This window comes from Microcaecilia unicolor, chromosome 9, assembly GCF_901765095.1.
Source record: "Microcaecilia unicolor chromosome 9, aMicUni1.1, whole genome shotgun sequence".
Taxonomy (NCBI): domain Eukaryota; kingdom Metazoa; phylum Chordata; class Amphibia; order Gymnophiona; family Siphonopidae; genus Microcaecilia; species Microcaecilia unicolor.
In genome coordinates this window covers 189,878,424-189,906,097 of record NC_044039.1, presented here as the reverse complement: position 1 = coordinate 189,906,097, position 27,674 = coordinate 189,878,424, and the positions used below count along the sequence as shown (strand labels likewise).

The 27,674-nt window shown below is 43.9% G+C and overlaps 1 protein-coding gene across 1 annotated transcript in view; it reads left to right on the top strand.

The window, feature by feature from the left end:
* The window catches only part of LOC115477101 (exocyst complex component 3-like protein 4), a 104,399-nt gene that overhangs the window by 34,419 nt on the left and 42,306 nt on the right, over positions 1-27,674 (top strand). Inside the window, 1 exon segment of the mRNA XM_030213717.1 lies at positions 16,317-16,434. Coding sequence (XP_030069577.1) covers positions 16,317-16,434 — 118 coding nt within the window.

Below are 27,674 nucleotides of genomic sequence, written 5' to 3'. Positions count from 1 at the left end.
TTCTTTGGAATTCAGATGCCAACTTTATGGTTGGCTAGAAGCAATGTTATCCTTGGGTATATTTCTACCAGATCTGGAGAGATAATTAACACTCTCATTGTAAAGAACAATAAAGAACCCAGTGAGCTTCTGTCAAATTATAGACCTGCTGGGTCTATCTGCCTTTTTGCTAAGCTAATGGAGGGTATAGTGGCTCACCAATTAACTGGATTGTCATAACATGTTGCACACTTCTCAATCAGATTTTCGATCACATTTCATACGGAAGCGGACAGGGAGCCAGTGAAGTGACTTGAGGAGTGGACTAGGGTGGGTATAATGATTTGGCGGAAAATAAGCCGTGCTGCAGAATTTTGGACTGACTGGAGAGGGAGAGAGATGACTGAGCGGAAGACCAGTAAGAAGTAAATTGCAATAATCCAAGCGAGAGGTAACAAGGGTGTGGCTAAGTGATTTGGCAGCGTATTCAGAAAGGAAGGGGCGAATTTTACTAATGTTGTAGATAAGGAAACGACAGGTTTTAGCGATCTCTTGAATATGTGCAGAGAAGGAGAGAGAGGAATCAAAGATGACACCAAGATTACGAGCCAAGGATACAGGGAGGATGTGAGAGCATTAACAGAGATAGAGAATGGGGAAGAGGGGAGGTGGGTTTAGGGGGAAAATGAGAAGTTCAGTTTTAGTCATGTTTAGCTTCAGATGGCGAAGAGACATTTAAGCAGCAATGTCAGATAAGCAGGATGAAAATTTTGTCCTGGATTAAGGTTGAGATTTCAGGGGTGGAGATGTAGATCTGAGAATCATCCACATAAAGATTCGTTACCGAAAGCCGTGGGACAAAATCAGGGTACCAAGGGAAGAGGTATAGATGGCGAAGAGGAGGGGTCCAAGACAGAACCTGAGGCCACACCAACTGTAAGTGGATAGAAGTTGAAGAGGAACTGCCAGAGTGAACACTGAAAGTGCGAAGTGAGAGGTAGGAGGAGAACCAGGAAAGAACAGGACCCTGGAATCCAATTGAGGAGAGCGTATCTAGGAGTATTGGTGTGGTCAACAGTGTCGAAAGCAGCAGATAGGTCAAGAAGGATAAGGATAGACTACAGACCTCTGGTTTTAGCCAGATTTATAACCCAATGGACATATTTCCTTAATCAAGGGATTCTCCTCCTTGGACGTCTCAAGGATCTCACCAAAGAATGGCCTCAGGAACTGAACAACACTAGAATTATGGCTTCAACCAAGCAAGTATCTCCATTCTGCAAACTTCTTTGTTCCTCTTATCAAAACAACTGTATTGGTACACAAAAAGTCAGGGAACTTGACTTAGACGACATAGAGGGGCATTTTCGAAAAATGTCTAAGTCAGAATTTGGACGTTTTACAAAGACATCCAAATTCGGAGAAGGGGAAAAGGTCATTTTCGAAAAAAGATGGACGTCCATCTTTCATTTCGAAAATACCAAGGATGTGCTGTGATTTGGACGGCCTTGTTTTTGGTCCATTTTCAAACAAAAAAACGTCCAAATGCAAGATGTCCGAAACAGAGGAGGAGTGGCTTAATGGTTAGTGCAGCAGGCTTTGATCCTGGCAACATGGGTTCAATTCCCATTGCTGCTCCTTGAGACTTTGGGCAAGTCAAATACAGACAGGGCATTTTTGGATATGACATCTAAGTCTGAATTTGCAAAATCAGAACAGGAAAGGTAATTTTCTACAAAAAAAGTCTGTCTTTTCCTTTTGAAAGTGTTGTTTGGCAAAATGTTTTGTGATTTGGGGGAGTAAGAGGAGGTGATCCCCGAGTCCCTCCAGTGGTCAAAAGGGACCCTTAGGTATCCTTGTACTAAGCTGTGGTAAGCAGTAACTCACACTTACCACAGCTTAAAATGAATTATCATGGAAGTACTACTACTACTTACCATTTCTATAGCGCTACTAGACGTACGCAGTGCTGTACACTTGAACATGAAGAGACAGTCCCTGTTCGACAGAGCTTACAATCTAATTAGAACAGACAAACAGGACAAACAAGAGATAAGGGAATATTAAAGTGAGGATGATAAAATAAGGGTTCTGAACAAGTGAATGAGGGTTAGGAGTTAAAAGCAGCATCAAAAGGTGGACTTTTAGCTTAGATTTGAATACGACCAGAGAAGGAGCTTGACGTACCAGCTCAGGAAGTCTATTCCAGGCATATGGTGCAGCAAGATAAAAGGAACGGAGTCTGGAGTTAGCAGTGGAAGAGAAGGGTGCAGATAAGAGAGATTTACCCAGTGAACGGAGTTCCCGGGGAAGGAGTACTCAGTTGTCACGCAGCAAGTCCCAAATCTGCATGTGCCACCTGTATGTTAACAAATATTTTAACATTTTTGTTAGAAGGGATGTGTCTAGGGCGGAGAGTGGGCGTTTTTGTTCTAATCAGTAAGGGGCCCTTTTACTAAGCCGTGTAGGCGCCTACGCGCACCCAACATGTGTCAATTTTGAGTTACTGCCCGGCTACCACGTGGCCCTGTGGTAATTTTATTTTTGACGTGCATCCGCTACGCATGCCGGCACGTGAGCGGTAATTGGCATTTATGCGTGTAGACCATTACTGCCCGGTTACAGCGTGAGACCTTACCGCTAGGTCAGTGGCTGGCGGTAAGGTCTCTGACCCAAAATGGATGCGCGGCAATTTTCATTTTGCCGTACGTCCATTTTTGGCCAAAAATTTTAAAAAGGCATTTTTTACAGGTGTGCTGAAAATGATTCTGCGTGCGTCCAAAACACGCATCTACACTATCGCAGGCCATTTTCAGCGCACCTTAGTAAAAGGGCCCTTAGTGTATCTGCATTAACACATGCTAATTGGTTAACGCAGGATTAGCACGTGAGCCCTTAGCACCCACAAAATAGATGTCGATAAGTGCTCCCGCAGTAATTCTTTTTAATGGCTGCCTGCTAATGTCAACATTAGTGCATGGTCATTAATAGAAAAAATACGAAATCGTCCATTTTCTGGCTGTGGTAAAAATAGCGTTAGTACACGGGAAAAACCCGCGTAAGAGCGCACTAGGCCAACTTTTTGCTGCAGCTTAGTAAAAGGGCTCCTTAGATCTGGAGCTAAATGGCAGACTTATGTCGATCTTGTTGAAAACAGAAAGGTACTTTCAACACATGTTATTGAATGTGTCAGCAGCCGGTTGTTCTGGTCAGATGTATGGAAGAAAATTGTGATATTTTACATATTAATGTTGATATTCTTTTAACATCATAAAATGGGAGGTCTTTGTGCTTCCAATTACTCTGCCTCATAAAAATATGACCTCTAGTGGTAGTCTTGCAAGACTGCTGCTAGGGGTGCCATTTTGAAGCTGGTGCATGGACTGAGCTGGAGTGACTGGGCATTGCTTTTGCCTGAAGACCCCCCAGACCCCTGGCCTACCTACCTCTCAGACCCCTGAAGACCCTCCAGAAACCCTGGATGACTCCCCTGGACCACCAAAGACGTTTAAAGGTAGCCCCTTTGGTGGGTAAGTGGGCCTTGTGCAGGGGAAGGAAGCTTGGCGGGACCTAGATCTTCAGGCCGGGGAGTATCAGGCCACAGCTTTGCGGCCCAACGCTCCAGACCATAGGAATAATGCTGCTTATGAGGTGGCTTGCAAGCAGCATTATCCTCTTGTCTTGGGATTCAGCAACTTGCGGCACCAAGACTCCACAGGTTGTTGAATCCCATGGGATGTGTTTGTTTATTTGTAATCTGCCTAGTTGTAGGCAGAATAGAATTTTTTTAATAACTTGGGGCCCTGTTTACTAAGCCGTGTTATAAGCGCGTTAGCATTTTTAACACGCATTAATCATGTATGTATGTTAACCATGTATGTGCCTACAATATTGTAAGCCACATAGAGCCTGCCTCAGTGGGATTTTGTGGGATATAAGTGTTCACAATAAATAAATAAATAAATAAATATCCCTATAGGCACCTACACGGTTAGCGTGCGTACTAATTGTAGGCGCGTTAAAAACACTAATGTGCCTATAACGGGTACAGGTGCACAGTGTGCAAGTAACGATGGTTCTCACAGAGGAAGAGTGTATAGGCAAGGGGCTATCAGACACAAGGCCCTTTGCCCTTTGCGATGTATTCTCTTGAACTGTACTGGATATGGTGTCACAGGTCTTTTGTGTATAATTTTATAAAAACCTCAATAAACAAATTTGAACGAAACAGGGCTCTTAATAAATGACTTGTCCAGGATCAGAAGGAGCTGCAGTTTGAACTGAACCCAGTTCCCCATGAATCCTCCTTCTCTGACCTGCGTAGGCTGATTTCAGCTGGCCATGTAAGCCGCATTGAGCCTGCCATGAGTGGGAAAGCACAGGGTACAAATGTAACAAAAATAAAATAGATACTATTGGAGATTCTACATGGAACGTTGCTACTATTGGAGATTCTACATGGAATGTTGCTATTCCACTAGCAATATTCCATGTAGAAGGCTCCGCAGGCTTCTGTTTCTGTGAGTCTGGCGTCCTGCACGTACGTGCAGGACGTCAGACTCACAGAAGCAGAAGCCTGCGCGGCCACATGGGGGGTGATCTGCAAGGGCCGACTTCTTCATGGAATGTTGCTAGTGTGACTCTGGGCAAGTCACTTAACCCTCCATTGCCCCATGTAAGCCGCATTGAGCCTGCCATGAGTGGGAAAGCGCGGGGTACAAATGTTTAAAAAAAAAATGTACCCAGAGAGTTCTGACGTTTCCCCAAAATCCAGCAGTTTCTACAAAAATAAAATCTGAGTCTCCAAATGAAACCCATACATATATAGGTTCCCAATGCCTGGAACCTGGGGTGGTCGCTCTGATTTGCACTGCTAAGGACAGCCTTGTTTTGACTTTTAATTCACAGCAATACTGCAAGTTATTGTCTGGAAGTGTGACCTTTTCTTCTGAATATATGCATTTCTTGTGTCTGCTGTCATAAGATCACACTAATTTAATTAATTCTTTAAAAACATTATGCATGGAGACCTGTAGATGGCAGCATATAGCCACTTATCTAGAAAGTCACATTTGAGTGAGCATGAAATCGGGGTCAGATTAGTGTCTGGTTAATAATTGTCATAGACTGCACACGTCTTCCAGTAGAAAATGCATGGGATGATCCTTCTGCCATTTTCTGTAACCCAGAATATTTGTTGTTCTTTAATACTGTGACATTAGGATACCAGTATTGCTATACAAACATAAATCCTGAAATGTAAGTTAGAACACATTGGGGGGGGGGGGGGGGGGGTAATTTTAGAAGACATTCATGTAGAATAGCATTTTACCTGCTCTGGTAGGCACAGGAAATTGATGGGGCCTGACACTATGACAGTTTGTAGCAATAACTTGTGACTTTTCTTGAAGTTGGTTCAATGATTGTTTTTCTATTATGAAAGCCGGCATTTGTGCCGAAGTTCAACTTTTGTTTAGACATAGGCGTCATTGAAACCAGACGGATTTCTTTACCAACCTCCTTTAAGACTCCTGATGCAGGCCTAAATCTTGGATAACAATAAATAGTTGCTATTATTCTGTGACATCGTCTGGTTATTTTAGTCACCTTCACTGTGTGTGTGCCAGTTTGGTGGACTGTGAGGGCTTTGTTCTCTGTTTACGTCAACTTGTGAAGTAGCCTCCAGTGAGCAAGCCCAGGCAAAAATCTGAAGGATGCATGGCTGTCACTTGAGGGTTCAAAATTTGCTTTGAAATCTAGGGCTACCAGTTATTAGTGCTATGTACAAGGAATGGAGGAGTGGCCTAATGGTTAGTGCAGCGGGCTTTGATCCTGGCAACAGGTGGGGGGGGGGGGGGGGGGGGGGGTTATTTATTTATTTTTGCATTTGTACCCCACATTTTCCAACCCAGTGTTAAGTTCAATGTGGCTTACATTTAAATGAGGTAGACGAGTATCGAGGTTATTAAGGGTCAACACGAGCCTGGTTCAGTTCTGTTGTGATCATGTGGTGGACTTTGAGGGCTTTGCTTTTCTTACTGCAGCTCCTTGTGACCTTAGGCAAGTCACTTAACCCTCCATTGCCCCAGGTACAAACACTTAGGAGGCCATTTTACTAAGCCACGTGTCTATGTGCGCCCAACGCGCACAAAAATGGAGTTATCGCCCGACTACCGTGTGGCTCTTGCAGTAATTTCATTTTTGACGCACATCCGATACGCACATCTGAAAAATATTTTTTTATTTTCAGGCACGTGTAACGGACGCGCGCCATTTGGCACATGTAGGTCATTACCGCCTGGATTCATTATCGCTAGGTCAATGGCTGGCGGTAACATCTCAGACCCAAAATGGACGCGCGGCAATTTTGATTTTGCCACACGTCCGTTTTTGGCAAAAAAAAAAAAAAAAGAGGGGGTCAGTTGGAATGTGGGCACTGTCAATGGTGTAAAACAGGGATTACAGGCCATACCTGGCATGTTCCGGGCAGAGAGAGGGTTGTGAAAATTAGAGATATGGTCACCTGTGATACCAGTGATGTAGTCTATAGCAAAATATGCCCATGTGGGTTGATTTATGTAGGGAGGAGCGCTAGACCTATTAAGGTGCGTCTAACTGAGCACAAATCTAGGATTACTACTCAGACTGCTCAAGCACCGTTAGTTGACCATTGGCTACAGCAGCGCCACACTGTGGATGATATAAGATGGAGAATAATAGAACATGTGGGCCCAGGGGAGGAGGGGGGGGTCAGTTAAAAAGTTACTAAATTATAGGGAACAGTTTTACATATTTACTTTGCAGACGGTGGTACCGGCCGGCTTAAATGCTGAGCTAGAATGGGCATCGCTGATTTGAGGAAACATAACTCATTGGAGTCAAGGGGTGGTTCCATTATGTCACTGACAGTATATTTAAATAGGGTATAAGGAACGCCCGGCGCCATCTTTGAAAAAGGGTTGGTCCCGATAAGTAATAGCAGAGCTGGCGCTAAGGGAGACTTGAGGTAAGAACGCTGATAGATTGAGTTTGAAGTAACCCCCTGCTTGAGAAACCGTTTATGTTGGCTTGTCTAGTGTTGGGGAACAAATTCTTATGGTATTTGTCTTTGATACAGCTCGTATTCGAGCGAAACCTGCATGTTGGGCAACAGAGCCCCTGGGTCTGATATCAAAGATAAGTAGTGAAAACATTTATAAAAAATTTGTTAAAAAACACTAAAAACTTTAATAATCGGCTGTGCCGATGAAGACGTTGGTGCTAAATACATTGCCATATATACATCTTGTGCAATGAGCACCGCTGAGGTCACCAAATTGGGTAAAAAGTGAAAGTGAAAAAGATTCTGCTGAAGAATTTGTGGTTGAGAAAAAGTCATTTTGTATGAATGTTTACTGGATCCCTTAGAAATTATTTTGTAGTTTAACTAACAATTTGTCAGTTTGTAATATACATATGTATGCATATACTTGAGTATTCAGTACAGTCCCCTTTCTGTTTTTCATACTCCTTTTTATCTACTTCTTGTATGTATTTTACTCATAATCTTTTACTTAGAATGATTTAGAGACAACCCTTATCAGTGTATTTTATTTGGCTTTATATGTGTTTTATATGTACATCCTATATAATAATTTGCACCATGAACATTCCATGAAGCTGCCTGGGTCCGTGCCTCCATTCTGATTGGCTGTGCCTGGGACTGAAGCCTCGGATGACGTCATCCAGAGAGCCAAGCAACAGCAGCATTCTGACAGAGAAAAAAAAAGTAACACCCTGTCAGAAAACCTCCCTGTCTCACACATACACACACGATCTCTCTCTGTGACACACAACACACACACAGTTCACCCCCCCCCCACACACACACACAATTACTGACTCACACACACACACTCATGCAACATCTAAAACCTACCCCCCCCTGTCATTCTGACAGAAAAAAAATGTAACACCCTGTCAGAAAACCTCCCCTGTCTCACACATACACACACGATCTCTCTCTGTGACACACAACACACACAGTTCACCCCCGCCCCCCCCCCCCCACACACAACACACACAGTTCCCCTCCCCCCACACACAATTACTGACTCACACACACACTCATGAAACATCTAAAACCTCCCCCCTACCCTGTCATTCTGACAGAGAAAAAAAAATGTAACCCCCGCCTATGGCACTGTCAGACACACACACACACACAATAACTCTCTCACATACACAATCACTGTCTGTCTCATAGACACACACACTGACCCCTCCTTGGAGAATACAACACAGATGATGAACACTTCAGAACCCCAATACAAGCCCAACACCGACACAGACCACTTCACCACACCCATCACCCCACCCCCCTCTCTCATTCTGACAGAGAAAAAACAACTGTACCACCCTCTCATAAACCCTCCCCTGTCTCACTTACACATAAACACACGATCTCTCTCTGTGACACACAACACACACAGTTCCCCAATCCACCCCCACCCCCCCCCCACAAGGTAACTGTCACACACACAGACACACACTCATGCACCATCGCAGTTCATCAAACCCAACCCCACCACTGTCACTGTCAGAAACACACAAACACACACAATCTAACTATCACATACACAGTTACTGTCTGAATCATATACACACACACTTAAAAAGCCAAGAACTACACAAACAACTACCCCTCCTCTGTCAATAGAACAATGATGTACAACACTTAGGAACTCCACTCAAACACAAACTATCAATTAAAAAAAAACATATATTAAAATAGTTCAGGTCAAAACAAACACAAATAGATAAAACCCTTGCTAGCGCCTGTTTCATTTGATTGAGAAACAGGCCTTTCTTACTAGTAATTTATATTACTGTATATTGTTTGATTTTAGACCACTGAGGCAGGCACTTTGCCGAAACATGGTGCCATGTCAGGTATTCTCAAGAATAAAATATTTTATCTTCCCTTCGTCCTCCTGTTGTTTTTTGGAAGAGTCCTGCTGGCTACATAGTAACATAGTAGATGACGGCAGAAAAAGACCTGCACGGTCCATCCAGTCTGCCCAACAAGATAAACTCGTATGTGCTACTTTTTGTGTATACCTTACCTTGATTTCTACCTGTCCTCTTCAGGGCACAGACCATAGAAGTCTGCCCAGCACTATCCCCGCCTCCCAACCACCAGCCCCGCCTCCCACCACCGGCTCTGTCACCCAAACTCGGCTACGCTTCTGAGGATCCATTCCTTTGGAACAGGATTCCTTTATGTTTATCCCATGCATGTTTGAATTCCGTTACCGTTTTCCTCACCACCACCTCCCGTGGGAGGGCATTCCAAGCATCCACCACTCTCTCCGTGAAAAAATACTTCCTGACATTTTTCTTGAGTCTGCCCCCCTTCAATCTCATTTCATGCTACACTGCTCTTCTTGTGTACACCACTACAATAGCCGTCAAGCTTTTAAATTGAGCTACAGTAGGTATTTCTGTGTTCCAGGAGGGCTCACATATTTGTACAGAAATAAAAGAGTTAAAGTGGGGGTTACACCTGGGTTCTATTGTTCCAAGTCCATTGCACTGACCACTAGGCTACTCCTCACACTTGCTTGCTGCTCTATTAGGAATGGCCATAATACCTGAAGCTGACAGAGAGTCTGATATCCCCTATGATGTTTGCTTCTTAGGGGGGTGGGAGGGGGGTAAGTAACCACTTGGAGATTAAGGAGGGGTCATGCCTTTATACTTCCATGGTCAGCTGCTCAATCAAGGCACCTTTTGGTATCCTGGATGTGACTGAAACTTGTCTAGATAAATTCATCTTTCTTTTTCGACTTGGACATTTCTTCCCGTTCCACTATCGCTGAACGACGTCCTAATTTTGAACCCACACTAGTCCCACCCAAAACATACCTCCAACACACTCCCTTGCTATTTGGATGAACTGCAGATGGACGTATGTTTAGCCATTTTGAGACATCCATCTGCTTCAAAAATGAGCACCATATGGTAGCAGGACTAGTTTATTCACGCCTACTCTAGCTGAAATCGTTTTTTCTAACTTCATGTTCAATTTTTCCTTAATTTACTCACCCGTATTTTCTATCTTAACTCCTGTTAGTCTGTTTTATCAGTCTGTAAGTTCTACCACCGCTTACACCTTATGCTGTATATTAAGATGTTTTAATATGTATTGTGTTGACATAGAGCCAGATTGTACATGGCGCCTAAAAACTCCGTACGGTAAGATTTCCGCCTCAGCATATTCTATAAGGGGTGCCTAGATTTAGGTGCGGTGTATAAAATATGCTTAGGTGGAAATTCTAGCACTTAAAACAATACACGTCCATTTAGGCCAACGAAAACGTGGCCTAAATTTTGGAACGCCCATAAAATGCCCAAAGCCACTCACCTTTTGAACTGTACACATTTGAATTTAGGCACACTTCATTACAGAATACGCTTAACGAGTTCTGCGTATAAATTCTAATTATTGCCAATTAATGCTTATTATTGCTTGTTGAGCTGTTATCAATGCTGATTAGATTGTTAAGCCAATTATGTTATGCACATTGTTATAGAATATGCCAAGATTTCGGCGCAAACTCTAAGCACACTATTTAGAATCCCGGGGACTGTAAGTAGAATACTGTGCCTTCATGTGTACTTTTATTTGAATATAAAAGTACACATACTGTGTACTTTGTACTGTGTTCAAAGTTTGCACTCTGGTTCATAAAACCATTCATGGAAATGCTCCGGCCTACATGTCAGACCTTATTGATTTGCCACCCAGGAATGCTAAAAGATCAACACGCACATTCCTGGGACTTCATTTCCCTAGCTGTAAAGGCCTAAATACAAACTAGTGCAGGCGTCCTGCTTTTCCTACATTGGCACGCAGCTGTGGAATGCATTACCACTTGATCTGAAAACTATTCACGACCTAAATAACTTTCGAAAATCACTAAAGCCTTTTTCTTTTTCAGAAGGCTTACCTTAATAATCAACAGTAGGAATTCCAATGCATCACTACTTACTTGATAGTCTGACTGTTTTCTGATTTACTAAATTGATTATATCCATTATGTTACACTTGTTTTTTGTATGCAACCAATTGTTTATCTACTCTTGAATGGTGCTTGCCATGATGTAATATTGTAAGCCACATTGAGTCTGTAAATAGGTGGGAAAATGTGGGATACAAATGCAACAAATAAATACATCTAATGCTGAAATTATGTATTGCCTATATCTGGCTTATTCATGCTGTTCATCGCCTTGGGTGAATTTCTACAAAAACGTAGTGTTAAAAATCATAATATAATAAATAGAATAATAAAATCCATAGATGTCATAATATTTACATTAGCATTTACATTAACATGACAAATTCAACTAAGTACTTTCAATTTATTTTTTTCAAATTTCCAAAAGACATAAACACATCTTCAATGTCTTTCAAGGTCTCTTGAAACTGAAAAGGATCAGACTCTATTTCTCATCAGAAACATTCAGATTATTGGGACAACCATTAACATTATCCCAGTTTGACTGTTGTAATATATGCTGGCTGTAAGGAGTACCTGTTGAAAAAAACACAGCTCAAAACACTGCAGCCAGGTTCATGTACAAAATCTCTCATTTTGAAAGTGCCTCCTCTTTATTAATCAAGCTACACTGGCTTCCTATCAAAGTGAGAATCACCTTCAAATTATGTGCCGTGGAGGGGCATAATGAAAGGGACGCCCAAGTTTTGCTGAGGACGTCCTCGCAAAACGTCCCGACGGATGGGCAGGGAAACCCGTATTATCAAAACAAGATGGACGTCCATCTTTTGTTTCGATAATACGGTTGGGGACGCCCAAATCTTGAAATTTAGGTCATCCCTAGACTTGGTCATTTCTGATTTTCGGCAATAATGGAAACCAAGGACGCCCATCTCAGAAACGACCAAATGCAAGCCCTTTGGTCGTGGGAGGAGCCAGCATTCGTAGTGCACTGGTCCCCCTGACATGCCAGGACACCAGCCGGGCACCCTAGGGGGCACTGCATTGGACTTCATAAATTGCTCCCAGGTACATAGCTCCCTTACCTTGTGTGCTGAGCCCCCCCGAACCCCACTACCCACAACTGTACACCACTACCATAGCACTTATGGGTGAAGGAGGGCACCTAGATGTGGATACAGTGGGTTTGTGGTGAGTTTTGGAGGGCTCACATTTACCACCACAAGTGTAACAGGTGGGGCGGGGATGGGCCTGGGTCCACCTGCCTGAAGTGTACTGCACCCACTAAAACTGCTCCAGGGACCTGCATACTGCTGTGATGGACCTGAGTATTACATTTGAGACTGACATAGAGGCATTTAAGGATGGGAGGGGGTTAGTGACCACTGGGGGAGTAAGGGGAGGTCATCCCCAATTCTTCGGTGGTCATCTGGTCAGTTCGTGCACCTTTTTTGTGCCTTGGTCGTAAGAAAAACACGACCAGGTAAAGTTGTCCAAGTGCTCGTCAGGGACACCCTTTTTTTTCCATTATGAGTCAAGGACGTCCATGTGTTAGGCACGCCCAAGTCCCGCCTTTGCTACGCCTCCAACACGCCCCCCAGGAACTTTGGCCGTCCCTGTGATGGAAAGCAGTTGAGGACATCCAAAATCGGCTTTCAATTATACTGATTTGGACAACCCTGTGAGAAGGACGCCGTCTTCCGATTTGTGTCGAAAGATGGGCGTTTTTCTCTTTCAAAAATAAGCCTGTTTATCTTTCAAATCCTAAATGGCACTGCTCCAGACTATATGGTACCATTAACAAACTTACCTGAAAGAAACGCCAAATATGAGGTGAGAGACTTATCTCAGACTACATCTCCCAAATTGCAAAAAAGTGATCTACAAAACTGTCCAGTCTGCAGACTTCACATACCTAAGAACCAAATGGTGGAACTCCTTACCACTCAAAATAAGAAGCATACAGGAATACACCAAATTCCGCAAAATCCTTAATTCATTCTGCTTCAAGCAAACCCTTACAAAGAGCAACCATAAATTAAGCAACTAATTCTCCCCTGAATTGGTTATCACTTTATTTACCATTAACTTTCTCAGTGCTCCATGTCCAATTTCTCATTCATAATAGATTTTCTGAGTGTTGAATATCTATAGTTATCCCAGTACACCTATGATATTGTATTGTATAATTGGGTTCTTACAAAAATTACTTTCTTATGCATTAGTCTCTGTTATGTATCCTGTACTCTTTATTGAAAGCCCTCTCCAGCCTTCCCTCAGTCTCTCTCTCTTGCCCCTCTCCAGCCCTCCCCCAGTCTCTCTCATGCCCTTCTCCAGCCTTCCCCCTGTCTCTCTTGTACCTCTCGCTGCCTCAAACTGTTTCTCTCCCCCTGCACAGCGATCAAGCTCTGCGTATGCTTGACCCGCATGGCGCACGAAGTTGGGGAAGTCTCGCGGTTTCAAGTCCTGCAGAATTTCTTCAACTTCCTGCACCATGTGGCAGTACATGCAGAGCTCAGTCTCTGTGCAGGGGGAGAGAAGCAGTTTGAGATAGTGCTGAAGAAAGGAAAAAAATGGAGGTAAGAAATCCCGGGCACCAGGATGAAATTTCTACGCACCATGGCGACCTGGCGCCCAGGATTAGTTGAGCCCTGACTTAGTGACTCCTATGTGAGAGCTGCTAAGTGATCCAGTGTTAACTGAGTTGTTATTCACTTAGCATATGTTACCTCGAATGCGCTAACAGGATAATGTTTCCATGCCCATGCTATGCTACTGCCATTCCTTCTCTCAGAAAAATTCCCTAATGCATGCGTTAACACGTATGTTACCACAGAATGTCTTAACGCTGACGAGCAGTACCCCTCTTAGTGCATGTTAAGGGCTTAACATCTGTATGCTCCTGGATTTGAGGTCTGACCCGGTTGGAACCTCCCGAAGGCAGTCTCTGTTGGTCCCTTACTCTCTTGGTGCTCGGTGCCTCCACCTGCGGAAAGAAGCGTTAGCAGGTGGAATTACCCCGCTCTCCCCCAGGAAACCCCAAAACAAGTCCTAATGTGACCTGTGGCAAACAAGGCTGGTTGTTAGATTAGACAGGCTTGGAAGACTTTTATATTCTGTAGAGTCTAAAAACCATTCTGGAGTCAGCAAATCATGCAAACTCAAACTGTTTATTCTTCAACTCTGAAAAACTGATCAACCCATATAAGAATATAAGCTTTCCATACTGGGGCAGACTGAAGGTCCATCAAGCCCAGCATCCTGTTTCCAACAGTGGCCAATTCAGGTCACAAGTACCTGGCAAGAAACCAAAACAGTACAATACATTTTATGCTGCTTATCCTAGAAATAAGCAGTGGATTTTCCCCAAGTCCATTTTAATAATGGATTATCAACTCTCCAACACTGAAGGCAAGTCTTTTAAAACCACAATCCTTCTGGCATTTCCCTGGGAAACTCCTGTATTCTCCTTCCTTGTATTTATGTACAGAGGCTTTTCAGCAGGACTGTTTACACTTATTACAGATGCCTGTTCATGCTTATCCCTGAGAATAGTGTCCGCTGTGCTCCTTTCATACTCTCAGGTCCAGACCCCCTGTGGTCTGACTTCCCTCCAAGGTGACCTTTGCATGGATCCAGCCTGGCCTTGGGATGGTCATTCCCTGGCTCTGATCCCACATTCCTGGGCTGGGACTTCCCTCTGCCCACCCGTAGCTTTCCTCTTTCACAGTTGTCACTTTACTGAGTTACAACTCCACTTTACACATCTCCTAATCGGAATTCCCCATTACCCTAGGTCAGTGGCAGGGGACCATCAGACAACCAAAGAGCCCCCTAAAGGGCAAATACTCTTCTTTATCTCCTTCTAAACTCCACCCCCTCCCCGGTCACTCTTCAGTTCCAGGGCACTATTTCTCTGCATTTTATTTCCGAACTACTCCCCTTAGGCTGGGCTTCCTCCCACCCAGGGACCTCGCAGTCACTCCCCCCAGTGACTCTCTACAGGGACTTACTCTCCTAGTAATCAGGGCTGCCAAGAGCTGGACCCAGGCCAAGGCCACGCCCCCCTCCAGGATCGACGCACCCCGCTCCCCCAGGATTGCAGCGGCCTCACTCCCCCCACCCCTCAATTGCTACTTCTGTCGCCTCCCTCTCCTGCTCCCAGGCCACCGGCGCCGCAGTTCTCAGTCTTCACCTACCCTCTGCTCCCTTCTGCCTGCCTGCCTGGTCACTTTCATTTAAATTTTAAAAAAAAATCTCTAAAGCAGCAGTGCAACGCCTTCTTTGCGAAAGCAGCAGATCGCCTCGGGCGGGCCTTCCCTCACTGTGTCCTGCCCTCGCGGAAATAGGAACTTACATCAGAGGAGGGCGGAACACAGTGAGGGAAGGCCCGCCCGAGGCGATCTGCCGCTTTCGCACAGTGGGCGCTGCGCTGCTGCTTTAGAGATTTTTTTTAATGCAGAGGGTCGGACAACAGACAGAAGGGAGCTGAGGGTAGGCAGGTGGAGACGGGACTGCGGTGCCAGCGGACTGGGAGCAGGAGAGGGCGAGAGACTCCGGTGCTGGGCCTTCCTTGCCCCCCCCCCCTCAGCGATCCTGCTCGTAATCCCCAACCTAACAGTTTAACAAACATGCCCCAAATTAAGGGCATAGAGATGTTATCATGAAAAACTCTGGGTATAACAAAAGAGAGGGAACAAAGTACAAACTAAAGTCCAAACAAAAAAACAGCACCACGGGCCTTTAAAATGGAACAAAGTTCTTTAATGAATGAGCCTTGACCCGACACGGGCCGTGTTTCGGTGACTAGCACCTGCGTCAGGGGTCACAGTGATGACGTGGAAAACTTGGGGAATAACTCGAATATTTTCATCTACAATATTCCTTACCCCACGTCTCACGTAGCAAAAGTTATAAAGCACCAAGGCACCTTCACTTTCTGTATCCAAATGGATGAAAAGCTTTTCATCCATTTGGATACAGAAAGTGAAGGTGCCTTGGTGCTTTATAACTTTTGCTACGTGAGACGTGGGGTAAGGAATATTGTAGATGAAAATATTCGAGTTATTCCCCAAGTTTTCCACGTCATCACTGTGACCCCTGACGCAGGTGCTAGTCACCGAAACACGGCCCGTGTCGGGTCAAGGCTCATTCATTAAAGAACTTTGTTCCATTTTAAAGGCCCGTGGTGCTGTTTTTTTGTTTTGATCATGAAAAACTCTGACACTGGATATGAAATCATTTGTCTCAAATGTTCAATTTTATTTTTGGTTGTTACTCCACCTAAAAGTTTTATGTTACAACTATCTCTGTCACATTCATTTATTTGTGCAGGACAGACACAAAAAAAGGAGATGCCTCAGATCTGGAACAAAGAACAGTTGACATCCTAACCATGGCAATTAAGAATTTCAGAGAATACTTTTTCAATAGGTTAAAGCAGCAGACTCGGGTAAGGATATCTCTACATATTTTCAACATATGCGTGTGTTCCTTTTTTAGGGACAGGGTAATAATATACTGTGCTTATGAAGAACACATAATTTAGCAAATGTTTAACATGATTTTCTGCCACACGAATATTCAATGTAATTACGTATTTCAGTGCAGAAAATAATGCCCTAAAACCCAACACCAGCAGCTGCACAACCCAGCTCTGTGTGAAGGAATATAGTAGTGAGGTTTTGTACAGAAATTAGCTATTAGTTCATGTGTAAAAAATACAATACTAAAATTTGTGCATTTGCCCTGGGATACTATATAGTGCTCTAGCGTTCCATGCCAAAATCCAAGCTTATTCTATAACAACGCACAGTGTTTTTTTTTAACAGCACTTAACAAGCAACAATGAGCACTAATTGACAATAATTAGAATTTATGTGCATAATTCGCTAGGCGTATTCTCTAACGCATACCCCCCCCCCCCCGGATTCTATGCAGTGCGCTTAGATTTAGGCGCTGAAATCGACACGGATTCTATTACACCACACATAATTGGCTTAACAAGCTAATGATCGCTGATAATAGCACTTCACAAGCAATACTGAGCACTAATTGGCAATGATTAGAATTTAGGCGCACAACTCGCTAAGCGTATTCTGTAACGATGTGCACCGAACTTCTAACATGCAGAGGCAAAAAGGAACGTGGTTATGGGCGTTTCATGAGCATTCCAAAATTTAGGCACCTAGTTATAGAAACTGGCCCAGTGCGCTTAAACCTACGCACTGAGATTTACACCAGGTTTTCCTTGGTGTAAATGGATGCACTGAGACATCAACTAAGCATATTCTATGCTAAGCTAGCGTTGGCAAGAGCCTGGAGACAGTTGGAGGTCCCAACTATGCAGGTGATAAAGTGTAGAATGAACCATCTGTATCAAATGTCGAAACTGACAGCTATGCGGATGGGACACCTCCAATTGTTCCAGAAAACATGGCATCCATATGAGCAGTGGAGAGATGTATTCCATTACCATGCAACCCAAAATCCTTCTGTAATACCAAACGTCTATTCTCTTCTTACTTCCACTATCCATGATGTATTGTAAGCCACATTGAGCCTGCAAAGAGATGGGAAAATAAATAAGTACCACAGCCATAATGCTGGGGGGAGAGGGAGGGGGAGGGGATGGGTGGGAAAGGGAGGGTAATGGGAGTAAATCGATATTGATGTGAAGTCAGAAATAGGAAACTAATGTTAGCGATTTAACGTGGTTATAGCTGGATCAGATGATTGTATTGTTGAAATTTTTAAACAAAATAAAAAGAAACTGGAAAACAAACTAAGCCTAAATCTAGGCGTCAATTATAGAATACGCTTAGCACTGATTTCAGCACCGATTTTTTTTTTAGGTGCCATATATAGAATCTCATCCATAGCGCCTAAATTCTAATGAGTGGAGCCAAAAGGGGGTGTGGTTATGGGCGGGGCAAATAGGCATTTCATTGCCGTTCCAAATTACGTGTACTGTTATAGAATATGGCCCTCTGCACCTAAATCTATGCGCCAGTATTTACGCCGCCTTTCCCTCGGTATAAATGGCTACATGTAGTTCTAGGCACTAAATCTAGGTGCCGCTTATAGAATATGCTTAGGCGGAAATTTATTCCACGTGGATTTTTCAAGCGCCATATATAGAATCTAGACCTAAAGGGGTAAATCTATAAATTGGCTGCTAACGTTTAAATGTATTTAAATGCTGAATACACAAGTAAATGTTTAGAATACCAGCATATATACGCACATAAATGCCAAAAATCTGCCTAAGACCTATTCTATAAATACATTCATTTCTTACATATATAACCCACAGGATATATACAGTTTTACATTTTTATTTTTTTAGAGATTCGGAGTATACACAAGTACAGGCTATACACAGATTTATTTCCAAGATTAGTGCTTTTTAATAGGAGTAATACAAAATTTTACATTTTAGGGCAGGGTATACATGGGTGTGGGGTATGTTCATATTTTATTTACAAAATTAGCTTTTTTTGCAAGGTATACATGGGTATGAGGTATACAAGTGTGGGGGTTATATATATATATGCAAAAATACAGTAGTAGTGCTATAGAAATGATAAATAGAATACGAGCATAACGGGGTAAATATGCGTATATGTAGTTAGGTACAAGCACTTTACGCTGGTGAAAATGCTTGCACCTGGATTTGGGAGATAATGCACCTAACTTAGGGTTACCATATTTTGTCCCCCAAAAAGGAGTTCACATGCCCTGCCCTGCCCGTCCCCTTTCACACCCTCGCTCCACCCCGTCATATTTTCCCCTTCCCCCTGTCACACACCCCATCACCCTCCCTCCCCTTACCTTACTACTGCCCTGGTGGTCTAGTGACTTCTTCGGGGCAGGAAAGAGCCCCTTCTTTCCTGCCCGGAGCACTGCCCTGCATGCATCCTTCCTGTTGGTGATCTCGACGCTGATTCAAAATGGCTGAGATTGGCAAAACCCGCCTGGTTGCCCGGACATGACCTTAAAAAGAGGACATGTCCGGGTAAATCCGGACATATGGTAACCCTAACCTAATTTATTGTTTTCTATAAATTATCTGCATAAGTGTGAGCCCCAACCAGACTCTGCCCATGTGAATGTCCACCTGCAAACTATGTGCTATCAAAATATGTACTCAGTTACTAAATAGCGTGTAGCCAGATAATTGCCAGTTACGTTCATAAAGTGAATGTGAGCAGTCCTGGAGCCCAGGTAAGACAGAGCCACGCAGCATTTGCAGGTAAAGGAAAAGAACATTTATTAAAGCTGTTAGGTCGGGGGTCCTGTTCTTTTCAGAGGAGGAGGAAAAAGGCAACATAATACTAGTCCGTAAACGGAACAATGTTCTTGCAGGGTCACTGTGTACCTTATTGCCTTTCAGTACAGCAGTACCCTACTTGTCCCTGGCCTGGTTCCTCAAAGTTACCAGGAAAGTATCTAACAATTACTCAGGTCAAAGTACAAAATCTGCAAGGTTCCAAGTGGAGCTTGGCCTACCTGACTGTAGCAATTGCAAGTCTCATAGAAGTGGTGGAGGTACATGCCATGGTCAGTATTCTCAATGGAGAAGGGTAGTTAGTGGGGTTCCCCAGGGGTCTGTGTTGGGACCGCTGCTTTTTAACATATTTATAAATGACCTAGAGATGGGAGTAACTAGTGAGGTAATTAAATTTGCTGATGACACAAAGTTATTCAAAGTCGTTAAATCGCGGGAGCATTGTAAAAAATTACAAGAGGACCTTACGAGACTGGGAGACTGGGCGTCTAAATGGCAGATGACGTTTAATGTGAGCAAGTGCAAAGTGATGCATGTGGGAAAGAGGAACCCGAATTATAGCTACGTCATGCAAGGTTCCACGTTAGGAGTCACGGACCAAGGAATGGATCTAGGTGTCGTCGTTGATGATATGTTGAAACCTTCTGCTCAGTGTGCTGCTGCGGCTAACAAAGCAAATAGAATATTAGGTATTATTAGGAAAGGAATGGAAAACAAAAATGAGGACGTTATTATGCCCTTGTATTGCTCCATGGTGCGACCGCACCTCGAATATTGTGTTCAATTCTGGTCGCCGCATCTCAAAAAAGATATAGTGGAATTAACAAAGGTAAAAGAAGGGCGACGAAAATGATAAAGGGGATGGGATGACTTCCCTATGAGGAAAGGCTAAAGCGGCTAGGGCTCTTCAGCTTGGAGAAAAGGCGGCTGAGGGGAGATATGATAGAAGTCTATAAAATAATGAGTGGAGTTGAACGGGGACTAGGACTAGGGGGCATGCGATGAAGCTACAATGTAGTAAATTTAAAATGAATCTGAGAAAATGTTTCTTCACTCAACGTGTAATTAAACTCTGGAATTCGTTGCCAGAGAATTTGGTAAAGGCGGTTAGCATAGCGGAGTTTTAAAAAGGTTTGGACAGCTTCCTAAAGGAAAAGTCCATAGACTGTTATTAAATGGACTTGGGGAAAATTCACTATTTCTGGGATAAGCAGTATAAAATGTTTTGTACATTTTGGGGATCTTGCCTGGTATTTGTGACCTGGATTGGCCACTGTTGGAAACAGGATGCTGGGCTTGATGGACCTTTGGTCTTTCCCAGTATGGCAATACTTATGTGCTTATGTATGTACTTATTCAAAGTTGTCAAAACACATGCGGATTGTGAAAAATTGGAAAACTGGGCATAGTAAACTGGAAGACTGGGCATCCAAATGGCAAATGAAATTTAATGTGGACAATTGCAAAGTGATGCACATTGGGAAGAATAATTTGAATCATAGTTACCTGATGCTAGGGACCACCTTAGGAGTCAGCATTCAAGAAAAAGATCTAGGTGTCATTTTAGAAAATACGCTGAAATCTTGTGCCCAGTATGCAGCAGCAGCCAAAAAAAACAAAAAGGATTCTAGGAATTATTAGGAAAGGGATGGTGAATAAGACTGAAAATGCTTTAATGCCTCTGTATCACTCCATGGTGTGACCTCACCTTGAGTATTGCATTCAATTCTTCTCACCGTATCTCAAAAAAGATATAGCAGAATTAGAATAGGTTCAAAAAAGAGCAACCAGAATGATAAAGGGGATGGAACACCTCCCATATGAGTAAAGGCTAAAGAGGTTAGGGCTCTTCAGCTTGGAAAAGAGATGGCTTAGGGGGGATATGATTGAGGTCAATAAAATCCTGAGTGGTGCAACAGGTAAAAGTGAATCGATTTTTCACTCTTTCAAAAAGTACAAAGACCAGGGGACACTCAATGAAGTTAAATAGAAATATTTTTAAAACAAATAGGAGGAAATATTTTTTTCACTGAAAGGGCCCTGTTTACTAAGCCGCGCTAGAGGCGCGTTAGTGCTTTCAGCACGCACTAACTGTGTAGGCGGCCACAATATTCCTATGGGCGCCTACAGTTAGCATGTGCTAATTTTGTGCACACGCTAAAAATGCTAGCACACCTTAGTAAACAAAGCCCAAAGAACAGTTCAGCTCTGGAACTCTTTGCCGGAGGATGTAGTGACAGCGGTTGCATATATAGATTTAAAAATTTTTTGGGACAAGTTCCTGGAGGAAAAGTCCATAGTTTGCTACTGAGAGAAATAGGGAAGCCACTACTGTCTCTGGGATCAGTAGCATGGAATGTTGTTACTCTTTAGGTTTCTGCCAGATACTTGGGACCTGGATTGGTCACTGTTGGAAGCAGGATACTGGGCTAGATGGACCATTGGTCTGACCCAGTATGGCTATTTTTATGTTTTTTTTTGTTACATTTGTACCCCGCGCTTTCCCACTCATGGCAGGCTCAATGCAGTGGGCAATGGAGGGTTAAGTGACTTGCCCAGAGTCTGCCTGTGCCGGGAATCAAACTCAGTTCCTCAGTTCCCCAGGACCAAAGTCCACCACCCTAACCACTAGGCCATTCCTCCACTGGTGTTGCTACTATTTGAGATTCTATTCCACTAGAAGTCGGCCCTTGCAGATCACCAATGTGGCCGCGCAGGCTTCTGCTTCTGTGAGTCTGACGTCCTGCACGTACGTGCAGGACGTCAGACTCACAGAAACAGAAGCCTGCGCAGCCTTCTACATGGAATGTTGCTAGTGGAATAGCAACATTCCATGTAGAATCTCCAATAGTAGCAACATTCCATGTAGAATCTCCAATAGCATCTATTTTATTTTTGTTGAATTTGTACCCTGCACTTTCCCACTCATGGCAGGCTCAATGCGGCTTACATGGGGCAGTGGAGGGTTAAGTGACTTGCCCAGAGTCACAAGGAGCTGCCTGTGCCTGAAGTGGGAATCAAACTCAGTTCCTCAGTTCCCCAGGACCAAAGTCCACCACCCTAACCACTAGGCCACTCCTCCACTCTTATGTACAAGAAGGAAACCTCATTTAAAGGGAAAAAAAAAAAAGATATTCTAGAACACAAGGTCAGCCTTCAAAGGAATAGGCTGAGCAGCAACATCAGGAAATATTGTTTTCACAGGAAGACTGGTGGAAGCCTGAAACACCCTGCTGGAGTTGGTGTTGACAGCTAAAACATTAACAGAACTGAAGAGGGCACAGGTTAATCCTATTTTTGGAATGGAGAATATTAAGAAGTATTTCCTGTATTATCTAGGGCATTTTATGTTTCTGTGATAGAGTGGTAGGGTAGCTATGTTCAGTTCAATTCAATTCTTGTATACCGCTAATATCCCTTTTCCAGGGTTCAGTGCGGTTTACGTTTTAGGTGAGACAAAAGCAGGTAGTGTTAGTGTGAGGTATGAGAAACATTAGAGACCTTTGGATTAATGCATGTGACTAAAAACATTAAAGGAAAGGATAATGGATGATACTAGGAAGTAGAAGTCATGATGGATTACTATGAAGCAGTCTTTGAGAAGAGAAAGGTTTTTAGCCTCTTCCTGAAGCTGAGGCAGCTGTTTTCTGTTCTGATGGCAATAGGTAGAGAGTTCTTGACTCCACGTACGGGGAATAGAGAGCTGAAAATCCTCTGATTTTGAATTGTCTTTTGAAATGGTGATGCTAGGATTAGTTGTTTCAGTCTGTTAGACTGGACCCATAAGTGGCCCAACTGTTTGGGGAGGCTAAAGGGGGTGGGGTTAGGGGCGGTACCAGTGGTGGGGCTTACATCCATAATTGTCTGACAACACACCTAGCTCCACCCCCACCTATCCCTGCCCTTGTTGATGTGTTTTAAAATTCAAGCAAAACTTGTACAGGAAAACATTCAAATAAGCACAATGCTGTCATAGGAAACCTATCTAATAGCAGAATATTATTAGAAATGAGGAACTGCCTATGCTGGTCCATGTGTAAAAAGTCAAAAGCTGTTCCAGTTGGATACGATGTGCCTTAAAAGATGGAGGACTATATATATATATATATATATATATATATATAGTCCTCCATCTTTTATATTTGTACTTATTTGAAAGTTCTTCATTTATTTGAAAACTTTCCATACACAGATATAAATATCATGAAATAAAAATTGAATACCACTAAAACAGCTTTAAAAAATATTGTAGCTGGTAGAGACAGCAGTTATAAACTCTCCATTTTGTGCTCATTTTTCTAAACTGTTCAATACAATAGAGATGGCCAAATTCAGTGAGAATATCCTTTTTCCTGATGGGTTCATCTTAGCAGCTGTTGTATTGTACCTTAGGATGCCTGGTGTTATAAAATAAGATAAGATGGACTATATTAAAATTAAATGGAAGTAAAATTAAACTCACCTTTCATCTTGCTGAAATCTTAAATCTGGCCTTGGCCACAACATCTGTTAGATTCAATTCTTGAAGAACCTACAGTATTCAGGCATTCTCCCGAGTATAACCTAATAGCATATTAGATGGCAGCAGAAAGACATCAACTGGCCCACCCAGTCAGCCCAGTCTTTCGTGTCCATTTTGCTAAGCATGAATCACAGTCTCACAGTCATAGAGCAAGACTACTTGTAAAAGATCTTTCCATGTGCAAGACAGTTTGTGCCATCTTTCTCATTTGTATTCCACCATCGAGCAGATGAACCTACACAATCCCCAACTAATCTAAACGGCTACCAGTGCAGCCGGAACGGCAGCAGGAAGTGTGTCAGAGGAGGAGGTTCCGGCCAGAGCTGTCTGTGAGTGAGTGAGTGAGTGTTGTTGCTCTATACCGACAGCTCTTTTTTTTTCTTCTGTGCTGGGGAAGGAAGGAGCCTTAGGGAGGTAGCGAATCGGGCAGGTAGCCAGGTAAGAAAAGAAGTGAGCGGGGGCAGGGCAGGGGGTTGCCAACGAGGAGGAGAGGAAGATACAATTTGTTTTTACTCCCGCCCCAAATTCGAGGAGGGCAGGAGGAGGTCATGGTTGGACTGGGGAGGCTTAGCCTCCCCAAGCCTCTTATATGGGGCGCCTGTGACTGGACCAGATATAGCGAAGCAGTCTTAGCAGTTCAGAGGTGAAGCCCTGTGAGATTTGAAAAACTAAACAAGCAGCTTTGGACCTGAGTCTTTCTGCTGTGGGAAGCCAGTGCAGTTTGTTTAGATGAGATATTCAATCTGTATATTAGTCTTGTAGCTGTATTCTGTGTGATTTGCAGTTTTTTTTTCTGATATTGACACCTCATACCAAGAAATCCAAGTGAGGCAGGATTAACATTTGGACTAGTAGTTCAAAGGCTTTTCGTGGAAGAATGGTCTGTGCACACATCTATACCTGCAACCATAGACTGCATATGAGGGCAGTTAAAGACCAAAAGGCCTATCTAAGCTGCCCATTGTCCTTTCCTGTTACACTGTGGCTTAGGCTAATTGATCTCCAGCTTTGTTCTCACTTTATTACAGTTAAGGCTTCTATTTGCTTTTCCCCTGAGCATGTTTGGTTTCCAGTCGGGGCCGGCCCTACTACAAGGCAGACCAGGCATCCACCTAGGGCAGCGGGCTTCAGGGGGTGGCTGTGCAGCACCAGCATAGCTGGCAAAGATAACAGCAGAGAAGCCCTTTAAAAGCCACTGTCACTGATGGACCTTTCAGCATCCCAACACACACACATGCTCAAGGCCTGGCACACCCTGCCCCTTCTGACAGCATGTAGGAGGGGGCGGGATATGGCAGGCCTTAAGTGTGCACATGTGCTGGGATACTGAAAGGCCCACCATTCACAGTAGCTTTTAAAGGGCTTCCCTGCTGCTGGCTATGCTGGTGCTGCACTGCCGTGCCCCCACCCCCCTGAAGTCTATATTTTCTTTAGTCTTCTTCAATGGCAAGGTGATGGGAGCAGTAGCATCAGTGCCAGGGAAAGAAAGAGGGCAGATATGCTGGACACTTTGGAGGAAGAAGGGAAGAGGAGAGAGATGCTGGACACCTTGAGGTGGGGGGAACAGAAGGAGCGAGTTGCTGAGAGGAGGGTAGGGAAGGAGAGATTCTGAGCAGTGGCATAGCTACAGGTGGGCTTGGGTGGGCACAGTCCCACCTATTCTTGGCTCAGGGCCATTCTGTCTGGCCCACCAAAAATGTTCAGTGGCTGTCACCTCGTTCTCCTCTCTCTCGCCCCCCGGAGCCAGCATTTCCCCGCCTCCCCCCCCCCCCCCCCCCCCCCCCCTCTGATCTACCTCAACATTTTTGCCCATGCAGCAGCAACACACAAATGCTGCCTGTGTTGGCCCTGCAGGCTTTCCTCTGCCATGTCCCGCCTTTGCTGACTTCACTCCTGTTTCTTCTCTGGTGGGACATGGCAAAGGGCAGCCTGTGAGGCTCTGTTGATTAGATTGTAAGCTCTGTCGAGCAGGGCTGTCTCTTCATGTTCAAGTGTACAGCTCTGTGTACATCTAGTAGCGCTATAGAAATGATAAGTAGTAGTAGAGGCTGGTGCAGGCAGTGGATATGTATCGCTGCTGAGGTAGACCAGGGGGCTGCCAGGCCGTGGGTGGGGGCAAATGCCAGATCTGGCGGTGAAGGAGAAGGAGAAAGATTCAGAACAAAGGGGAGAGGAAAGTTTTGGAAGGTCTACCCATCTTAACTGTGAGCCCACCCAAAATGATTGGTCTGGCTATGCCTCTGAAACTGAAATTACAGGTGTGGGGAGGAATAGGGGAGAAGAGATGCTGGAGACTGGGGGGGGGTGGGGGAGAGGGAATTTGAGATGCTGGACTACAGGTGGGGCAGGGCAAGGTGAGATGGGGGGGTGGGGAGCACATGGCTGATGGTTCACTTAGGCTATCTGATACCTTTGGGATGGCCCTGATTCCAGCCTCCATTTCTGAAAGGACTTGCCAGTGACATAAGTGACACCAAAGCTGGCCTAACTTCACAGATAGAAACAAGATGGGTGGACTTAAGGGAGGTAATGGGAAATGAGGACTGCCAATTCACACATGTACATGGTAAGATCAGGGCTGATCATCAGGAATGAAGTCAGTTGGTACCCTATGAGGCTTCTAATATACCCAATTTTAGATTGAGATTGAAATGGATTTTATATCTTGCAAAGAGTCTTGTAAAGAGATTAGATACTATAATCATATAGTACATCAAAGAAAAACACAGTGCCATGCACAGAACCATCTCTTCTCTTGGACAAAAGCTCTTTGCCAATGCCAGCTGTATGCTCCCTCTCCTCATCGGTACCTTTAATAATCACACACATACAATTCTGGCATATTTATTTCTTTTAGGTTCATTTATATCCCACAATTTCCCACTCATGCAGGCACATTGTGGCTTACGGTAATTTAAAAAAAAAAAATTAGGAAAGTTTACAACGTAAGAAAATAGTGCAGGAAGGACAAAGAGTAGACAGAGGGAGCAGCAACAACAATGGAAACTAAGTAGGGAGGGGATCATGAAGGGAATATCAATCAGCAGAGTAGTTGAGGGAGTAAGTTTTAGCAAATAAGTAAGACTTCAGCAGCTTTATTAGATGTATATGTAGTAATAACCTGTCCTGAGCCATTCGCAGTTCACAGTGTCTATTCCCGTTCCCAATCTGGCATGGCTGATCGGAGCAAGCAAGCACCCCATCATGGCATGTCTCCACCCAACCTCTCGGTTGGCATTGAGCTCCAATCCCTGGTTGTACTGTGCCTCCCTCCCCCGTAGTATGAATAGGGATCTAGCTTACTGGCTCATGAACCTGCCTCTCATCATCTCCCTTCCAAGCTCATCCTCATCTCTGCCCTTACCAAAAACTAGGGAGGGAAGCCTGCGAGGCTCTGTCAATCTAAGCTCTGATCTAAGCAGGATCAGAAAAGAGACTGAGCCACTTGACTTACCCTCTTTTATCTTGAACCTGCAGCCCATCTCTTGGCTAGCCAGCTCTCACCCAAGGCCTAGGAAGAAGAGGAAAGGGGGGAAGCTCACTCCCCTTTCCCCTGGGAAGGGGCAATATCACCTGATTATTTTTCACCTTCCTAGGCACTCCAACCCAGAGGCTCTCTTAAACCTTTCCAAAGCCTCATGCCTCAGTACTGTAGCTGTTGTATTTTGTTTTAAAATTCTCAATTTATGTTACTCTTAACAGTAATTTTATAACAGAATGCCTATATGGAAAGTCCAAACGGGCACCTATTTTATGCATATTTTATAAAGCAACATAGAAACGTATAAAATAACTGTTCGGAACTAGGGATGTGCATTCATAATTTGCAGCAATAACCTCCAAAATGGCAATTTTTTTTCCCACCGTTGTTGAACATCAG